Source organism: Mixophyes fleayi, chromosome 11, assembly GCF_038048845.1.
Source record: "Mixophyes fleayi isolate aMixFle1 chromosome 11, aMixFle1.hap1, whole genome shotgun sequence".
Taxonomy (NCBI): Eukaryota; Metazoa; Chordata; class Amphibia; order Anura; family Limnodynastidae; genus Mixophyes; species Mixophyes fleayi.
Window position 1 is genome coordinate 75,390,512 of NC_134412.1, and position 9,326 is coordinate 75,399,837.

The window sequence follows — 9,326 nt, forward strand, 5'->3', positions numbered from 1 at the left end:
AAAATTCATTTCCGAACCTAAACGGCTCTAATTATAAACACTCTGTCTGAGGCACAGTAAGATGTTGTGCTGTGTGGGATCAAACGAGGCATAGTTCAGTGCTTCTGTTGAATGGGGTTAAGTTATTCCCCTCCGAGTCTTGATAAAAGTTTATATTTATATGTATGTGCTTCAGTGCACACACTCCATACACTCACACATGCGCCTATTCATGCATACATCGGGCAAGCTCCTCCTCTTCCTGTGCATATACGTAGAATTTTGTATATGAATAGATAAGGTGTTTTGTTTTTGTTTTATTTGCGGCAATTTTTTTCTTTTCTTTTCTTCCTTTCCCCCGCTTTTAGTTTTCAATGTCTTTTCGTGTGTGTTCGCTGCTAGGAAAGTTGCCGGGCTTGGCCCAAAGTTGTTCCTGTAGATCTTTGACAACTTTTTCTAAGTGTTCTCGGGCTTCCCGTTCGTGTACGAGATCTGTCCGCAGTTTGTCTCGGTCGCTGTCTGCATGCTGTAGTTTCGCTTGCAGCTCTTCTATCTGAAATAGACAGGGCAAAGGGACATATGAATATATAAAAATGGCCCAGTTTGGACATTTTACAAGGCAAGATTTACTATGCAAATGGAAGATCTTTCTATCTGCGTAATTATTGAAAAGTCTAATAAATTTTTTAAAAAAAGAACAATGTATTTAATATCACCAGCAGATACACATCTGAGCACCATAGGGAGTAATCGATAACCATACTACGATACAATATGGAGGACTTTGTGCGCTCAATCTTCATTAAAAAAATAATGCAGCCTATCAATTTATAAGGATCTAGTGATATCACAGGGGCACAAGGCTCAAAACGTATGACTAGTACCAAACAAAATACTGGCCAGCACAGTGGCTTAGTGGTTAACACTTTTGCCTCACAGCGCGGAGTTCGATTCCCAACCATGGCCTTATCTGTGTGGAGTTTGTATGTTCTCCCCGTGTTTGCATGGGTTCTCTGTGGGAGAATCTGGTTTCCTCCCACACTTCAAATACCTACTGGTAGGTTAATTAGCGGCTATTAAATTGAACCTAGTCTCTGTATGTGTATATGTCAGGGAATTTAGACTGTAAGCTCCAAGTTATCTGTACAGAGCGGAATTAGTGGCGCTATATAAATAGATGAGGACTAGACCAAATCCCCTTCCCTGCTGGTCTTCTAAGGGTCGCCCCCAAAATATTTTCGAAATATATCATTCACTTGCATTCCTATTACATTTTTCATACCACCACTTCTAAATTTCCACTTCGACGAGTGATTGAGTACATCTCTATGTATATCTATTATTTATAACTATCTGTATATCCCAATTGTAAAGCGCTACAGAATTTGCTGGCGTTATATAAATGAATGATATGTAAATCGCTAATTGGGGAAGGAGTGCTTAAAAAAACAAAAAAAAAACAAAAAAAAAAAACAACCCAACTATTCCCAATTAAGGAAAAAACGCCAAATTATTTTACAAACTGGAGTTATAAAGAAACAAAAACAAACACTAATGTAAGATTTGTATTCAGTTATAAAATTGCTATAGCTTAATACCAATTATTCAAGCATGACCTTTATTGCAAAGGAAGCTAAAGTGAAGGACGTGGTAATATATACAGCCTGCTTATCTGTGGCCTCTTTCTGTATCTGTTATAAAAGGATGCTGGTTAAGTGACCCTTTTCTGACCTTGACAGAGGAAGCTGTTTGTCCCTGACTGCTGCTTGCCAAGTAACAGAGATAATTCTTTCACAGGGTGAATCGGGAGAAAAATACACTTTACTTTTTTTTTTCTCCTTTTAAATTCGCTATACTGTGCCATGCATCCGGCAGCACTGAAACCTTAATCAGATTTTAGTTACATTTAGGTTTGGGTAGCAGAGGTATCTGATGCATCCAGTGTTCCCTGCCAATCTAGCCTTAGAATGCACTGTGCTTTCTGCTCCGCACTAGATTATGGAAGGATATAAACAGGTAATGAACGTGAACAACTTGGTTACAGGTTTTAGAAAGCCGGAGGCCACGCTAGAGAGAGTACCTTGAGGCAGCGTCACCAGGGAGACTGAACTCCCCAAGGTGATTGCAAGCAAGAAAAACACTGCGACGAGCCAGGTTTTTCTGATCAGCACCCCAGCTGCAACTTGGTATTTTATGCTCTGTGGAAGTCAGCTGCAGGTAACACCCATTGTACTGTTCTCACTCTAGTAATGTTTAGTCTGGAGGCCTCTTATCAGCGTGACGCTGGGGAGGAAGTCCACATCATTTCCTGGTTTGGCATCTCTCACATCAGCAGAATCAGTCTACTCCCCTTCCCGTTATTGACTGAGTATTTTTCAAGAAACGCAAATTGTTTTCTCTTTTTGGACAGCCTATTTTCGCTGCTGGGGTCTTGTTATAACCACAGAAAGTAACTGTTTTTACAAAGCGACAGCTTACTTCGGTGTGCACACTGCTAACGCTTTAACAAAAAGGAAAAAAAACAAAAAAGGAAACCGCAAAGACAAAATTTAATACTCTGTACATTACCTGGGCAGAGTATTTAGTCCGTATCCGGCCAGCCTCGCAGCCCTTGTCGCACACTCTGATCTGTCTGGCTTGTTCCAGCTCTCGTTTAAGACGTAAACGTGACTCATTGGCCTCTTTCATTTTCTTCTCGTTCTCTGCTCTTAAACGTTCGATTTCTTTTCTCAAGTTGCGTTTCGCCTCTGTTGCTTCTCTCAACTTCTCTTTCTTGGCGACACGGAGGAACTCCAGTTCCTGATTGACACAGGAGAGACGAGGAAAGAGGCTTAGTAGAGTCTAGGAAACGCACAATGGGGTACACAGCTAAAGTGATTATTATAGGGGCTGCGACCGCACACAAAAAACAGAACGTAAAGCAAAATACCCAATATAAAACATTACTAATATACATCAATTAAAAAAAAAAAAACACCAGAAACCCCACAACCCCACCCCCCCCCCTGAATATCCTAAGCAAATCTATGGCTTTCCCGCTTCTGGGGAACTACAAGTCCCAATATGCCACACCAGCTAGAGAGTTCTGCTGGGACTTGCAGTTTCACACCTGCTGCAGAGCCAAGGAATTGCTGGTTTCATCCTATATCTATAAATCGATCTCTATGGGGAAGAGGATATTGATACTGCAGAAGTATCGCAATGTTAAAGTGCTGATTACAGGTGTAACTTTAACCAATCAAAACAGTGCAAACAGCAATCGCAAATCACTTGGTTCGACTGTTCCCAATAGGTCATCAGGCTGCAAAAAAATTCACAGGATAAAAAAATAATAGGGTAGAACAGAAACGGGACTTCCTCTCACTCCGTTACCAACATGCACAACAACATATTTCTGTTAAGTAACACCCTGCAGCTAGGTCATGGGAAATCCTTTTCCCTTTACAATAATCTGACATCCCAGCCAAGCCATTGTTAACTTTGCTGCACTCCTGACTTTCTCTCCACCAAAATTAGGAACTCCGCAGCATGGGGAAGGAAACTGCCACGATTCATCTTGCAGACAGCAAGGAGCAGAACAGTCTCCGGTCTGGGGCGCGAACATCATCTCACAGGTGGAGAATATACAATGGGATTAAGAGAGACCATTCAAAAACAGGCAACAGCCAATGCACGTTTGACGCAAAACGCGTCTCCCAACTCCAGCTCTTCGCTCCCTGACAACCGTCTCCATGGTGCTTTCCTTCCTTTCTGTACCGAGATGGGGTCCCCAGGAGGGAACGGCTGTTTCCGCATCATGTAAACGTTGGCCAAGGATGGAAGACAGAGTTGTCTGCAGGTGACAACTGTTGGATCATTTAAATATTTTTTAATATTCTATTTGAGTATTGGCGTTTTTTTGTGTGGAGAGAAGGGGGTTATGGGTGCGACCATCCACGGTAGTATTACAAATAAAAGCAGAAAGGATCCCGCACAGTAGCATCAATGTTACCCTCGGTGCTGACATCACTTGACGGTAATGTAATATGTATTACCTGTTGAAGGCTCCGTTTGGCCTGTAAAGCAGCATTCAGCTTCTCTTCCTGTTTCACTCGCATTTTAACTACTTCGTGAAGGAACTTCTCTTTGGCTTCCTTGGAATCCAGACCGCTGTCCAGGGCTTGTCTTAGGTGCTCCAACTCTGCCTCGAGTCCGCTGCTGTGGAAGTCACCGTGAGGAGTGGACTCAAAGGAAGGGTTCATCACAGTCGGGGCCAACATGCCTGGAGAACTTAGCTCCTTGGCTGAACTTGAGGACGTGAACGAAGGGGACGAGAGCGAAGACAACGAAGAAGTAACTAAAGGACGGGAAAAATGAAAACATAAGATCACCAACTGATTCTTGCGTACTGAAGTTCAATATATGTCCACAGGTCAAGTACAACTTGTAAACTAGAATGACTAGTGTATAAACAGTGAAAAGCAGCTTTCAATGCAACGTATATTCTATCCTACAGTATTATAATACGGAGGAAACGATTTAGAGCGTACTCATTGTCTAAACACAGTAGAGGCGGCTATTTTATGAGCCTAAGGCAATATTAATGAAAATGCAGCCTACCAATGCTAACATCGTAACTTAAGATCACTGAGCATATGAATTTAATTAGAAGTGTGAAAACGTATAATCTTGTATTATGTACAAATCAGCTCCTAAAATATGGGCAATAAAAGAAAAGGCCTCCCCAGTTCCTCCGTACAGCGTACCAAACGTATTATAGGAGTGTGACACAAAATGTGATGACCTGCATATGAACTAAATGATTCATATACCAGGCAAGGTGATACCCCGGCTACAGAACAACAGCCTAGATTAACCACTGGAACTTGATTCGTAAACATAAGCCATTTAATCTTTGATCTGTAACTTTAATTTCATCGCCCACGCTACAAGACGCGTAAAGCAAATATTTACAAGATTATATTTTATGATGTTCCATGAGAAGATGCCTGCACAGCAAGATCGGCACACCAATTCAGGTGAAAAGGGCGACTTCGGTCAGCGAAGACGACGAAACATGGACGGGTGTCATTCCCGTGAAAAATTAAGCAAAAAAGTAAAATAAATAAGAAAAATAAAATCAACTCACACTTACATTCTTCTCGGCTCTCCACCTCAATCTCTGTTTCGGATTCCTTCTCTTCCTCCCGGACTGTGGCGGGAGGGGCCGGTGCCTCGGGTGCTGGGAGCAGTTCTGCTGTGGGCCTTCGTTTCCGGGACTGGGCAGGGCTTCCCGATGATGCCGGGGTGCTTCTTGGCACAGCAGGGGCACACAGAGGGCTTGTGATGACTTTTTGCTGGGCAGGCGGTGTCAGGGCAACGTTTGGGGCCACCAAGTTCTCAAAGCTCTTGTAATTATAAAAACTGTCAGGAAAAACAAAAAAAAATGAATTTATTTTTACGGCACACTCATTTATGTCGTGCTAGTAGCAGTAAGAAACATACCAATGTATTATTGTTGTAAACAAATGGAGTGCGATGTAAACTTTAGGGAGCAGATTGAGCTGGCCGTGAGATGCTGTCGGACATCGCCTCGATGTCCGGCTGCGCATACCGCTGGCCATTACGGTAACAAATCTCCGCTCAGGGAAAATCACCAGGGAGTTAAGTGAAAACACTGAGGCGAGGTGTCTCCGTGGACTGTTCCGGAGACACACATTGTGACAAATTGAATCTTCCCCTAAGTAAATCACAGAACCACTGGGATCTGATAAAAATGAAAAACACCACAAAAAAAACAAAAACAAAACAAAAAAAAAAGAAAACAGAAAAAGCAAAGAAAAGTAAAGAAAAAAAAAAAAAAAAAAAACATACAACCACCACCCAAAAAACGCTCTTACCTATCTCTGATCATGGCAGGCAGATGAGCCGAGAGCTCCTTGTCGTTTGCTGAAATGGCGGGGGACCAGGGCCGGAAAGCTGACAGGCGCTGGCGAGGGTGAACATATCCCGTATTCTAGTAAGCAAAAAAAAAAAACAAACAAAACACTTAGTCCATTACACAACCATTGTCACGGTTAAATACTACTGTCAAAAACATAAGCTCAAGTCGCTTTCTACAAGGAACTAGATACAATTTCTGCAAAAACCCTTCAAAAAAAAAAAAAAAAAACACGAGAAACAAACCAACCAAATATGACCATGGCCATACAATAAAATAGAATTGAGAAATAGAATTGAAATGTAGCAATGAAGTGTATCGATCGTTAATTTCTAACTAGTTTTGTATAAAAGCTTAAAATTACTTGGGATCTAAGCGCACAATTTCCCACGAGTAAAAACGAAATAAATAAAAATATATTTAAAAAAACAAACAAAAATTGTATTTTTAAAAATGGAATCTTTATACAGTGGAAGTATAGAGCGCACACCAACCCTTTCATCTCTACCACACAATCACAGTAGATTAAACAGAGAATCCTGGCGTGATTCCATTTTTGTCATGAACCAAGAGGGCTCAGTTTACAAACAGAATATGAAGACGACACCCGTGGTGCTCCCCATTATGAGGCTGACACTGGGTGCTCAAGAAGCAGCCGGTGGCTTTATACACCTGTGCCGCACACCTGGCTGTGGACGCATTACAGCCTGTAGTTTTTGGCTGTAACTTGTGTTCACATTTATTATGATCCGTCTCTGTTTTACGTCCCTTGATCCCTCCTTAGGTTGCCGTGTTGGCCCTAATTGCTTAGCAACTTTCACTGGAGAGGATGAGCCGGATTAGATTTAAAAACCCTGTGCAGTTGTTGGCTGCCAATAAAGAATATGAAGTTTTGCAAAAAAGATCCTGCAGGGTTTATGGGATGGGGGACTTTGGAGCTCGCAGAGCCTCCGAGCCACTTACCTCATCCCCTACATTTGCCAAAACTCTTTTACAGACCCGGGAAAAGAGACACTTTCCAGAGTTAGTTAAACATGTTGTGTCAAAGGCACTCTACAGCTTTGTTTCTATGGAAGCTAGCAAAAAAACACACACAGTGGCCCAATTCTCCTTTCCTTCCCTCATCTAGCAAAACCATGTTACATAAGCGGGTAAAATAACCAAAACTTACTTTGCTGGAGTTTGACAAATTCCGTAACCAACTCGACGATTTGTCTTTCTCTGTGAAGTTTGGGGAGTGGAGGACGGAGTCGTCGACTTTTGACTTTTTAGCGGCAGGTTCTGAAGAAATCTGAAAGGAAGAACACACCGATCCTGATTAGGATAATCACGTCTCTCCTCATAGGTACATGATACAGGCATTTGAGAACGAAGTCTCCTGAATTAGTGTATTTACAGCAGGATGAATGCTGTGTCATTAGCCAAAACCAAAATTGCAAAAAGTATTTTTTAAAATTAGGCTAAAAAGTGATATTATTAAACTTTATTGACATAGAACCAACATATTATGCAGCCCTTTCACAGCAAATGTTTAATCAATCATTCACATCAGTCCCTGCCGTGGTTGAGTGTACAGTCTTCGTTCCCCACATAGACAAACATTAACCTAGCAGTGTATTTTCGGAATGTGCGGAGGAAAATCGGAGCACTTGGAACAAGCCTACCTAGACGCAGGGGAGAACATACAAAATCCACACAGATTGTGCCCTGGCACGAACGCTGCGACAGCGGTGCTAACCACTGTGCCACCCAAGCTGACTAAATACTTTGATCTTTAGTCATTTAAAAAAAAAGTGGACAATTTAAATACCAGACTATTTTAGGAAACCATTTGTGTTCAGCCATGCGTACTCAATAGTCAGGCCTCACCCACAGAATTGACTTTGCAAGTGGCAATTATTGGTATGAAATGAATAGCAAACCCTAATAACAACAGATGATCATACAAGGTAAACAGGATTTAGGGAGATCCTGACGATAATTTAGCAGTTTCTCTAGAAATATGCTGATGGCTCAACAGAAAATGGCTATGCAATCTCTCCATAGCCCTCTCCTAAAAGGGTAACTTCTTTTGCTGGCCCTAAATGACTTTTCACCTCACAGAAATCTTTTCTAATGAGCAGTGAGTTCATGAGACGCCCAAAATGACTTCATTGCGCTACCGATTTTAGCAATGACCGAAATGGAACTGGTCAGAATAAGTGCCCCCCCCTCTCCAACCCCTCCCTAAAAATGACAAATGTCTGATTTTGCCTGCACATAGAAGGAATATTTTATGTGGTGTGAATCAGGAACAGCATGAACAGCGCAGACTGTGTTTATTTGCGATGGTTGTTATGCAGATGACTTCACCCTGCCACAGCTGCACTGGATTCTGGGTAAAATGCCAAATCCTGCTTTGACTTTTCCACAAGTGGTTTGACGCTTGCACTGTAAATCACCCTAAAGCAGAGAAAAGACCTCTTGGCAACATCCCTTCAACACACTCTGAGGTATAAAGACACAGTGACTTATAAGCAGGTGCGGTGAAGTCTCCTTTTAAAACTATACTACTGAATCCTTAAAACATTGTAGGGTCCAATATAAGAGTATTCTAGCACGTAACAGCTTCATTTCATTGAAAAAAAATAATAATTTGATTTTATCAATACAAATTATAGACTAGTTCTCTCACACTGAAAAAAAAATGTCTGTTCGGTGCAAAACGTTTGATGCCAGTCGTATAACAAGCTGGATCCAGGAAATGAATGTGTGAACGTGAAGTGTGGACATGAGGGAAGGGGGGTTAGACAAGTATTTAAAGTATTCTATGAAGCGCACTATGTGAAGATGGAACATTTTATTTAGGGAGGTACATGACACGCTGCTCAAGCACGCGTTATCTTGAAGCCCATGCGGGCTGCCTTCTGAAATTGCCTGTGAACATTTCAGAGTAAAAAGGACAAGCTAAGGCAAGCCGACGCAAGGATTTTAGGAAACAAGCCTAAACAAGCTACAAGAGCAGCCCTTTTCACCAAAGAAAGAACGACATGGAAATGTATGGGTCAAATAAGTTTACACGCCTTGGTTTCTGGCATCTCAGCGCCAACTATAATTACGGCTGAATAGTAAGATCATAGCAACGCGGAACCCATCGAGCAAAACCCAGATTTGAACCAATGACCTCGAAGTGGAAATCTCTATATTCACAAATGGCAGACATTCACTTTCCAGCGAAGCCTGTCATTAAACGTCCGCAACTGGAACCCTGGGTTGGTGGAGATACAGACGACTGTATTAAAATCAGCAAAAACTAACCATTTCCATAAAACAAACCATGGAGAACTTGTCATCAAGTGGCAGCTAAGCACTGTAAGGAACCAACAAGACTGTAGTCTTTAAAGGAATAAAAAAAAAAAAAAAAAAATACAATTACTGCTGGGAACAG

The 9,326-nt window shown here is 41.7% G+C and overlaps 1 protein-coding gene across 2 annotated transcripts in view; it reads right to left on the reverse strand.

The window, feature by feature from the left end:
- Positions 1-236: 236 nt before the first annotated feature.
- SKI (SKI proto-oncogene) overlaps positions 237-9,326 on the reverse strand; it is a 74,988-nt gene continuing 65,898 nt past the window's right edge. Inside the window, exons 2-7 of one of the 2 annotated variants that reach the window (XM_075189561.1) lie at positions 7,071-7,190; positions 5,859-5,974; positions 5,108-5,382; positions 4,014-4,315; positions 2,548-2,778; positions 237-532 (exon numbers count right to left, since the gene is read on the reverse strand). In XM_075189561.1, the coding sequence (XP_075045662.1) occupies positions 344-532; positions 2,548-2,778; positions 4,014-4,315; positions 5,108-5,382; positions 5,859-5,974; positions 7,071-7,190 (1,233 nt within the window). In that variant the 3' untranslated portion in view covers positions 237-343. The remainder of the gene's footprint in view (positions 533-2,547; positions 2,779-4,013; positions 4,316-5,107; positions 5,383-5,858; positions 5,975-7,070; positions 7,191-9,326) is intronic. The other variant, XM_075189562.1, reaches the window with a different exon arrangement.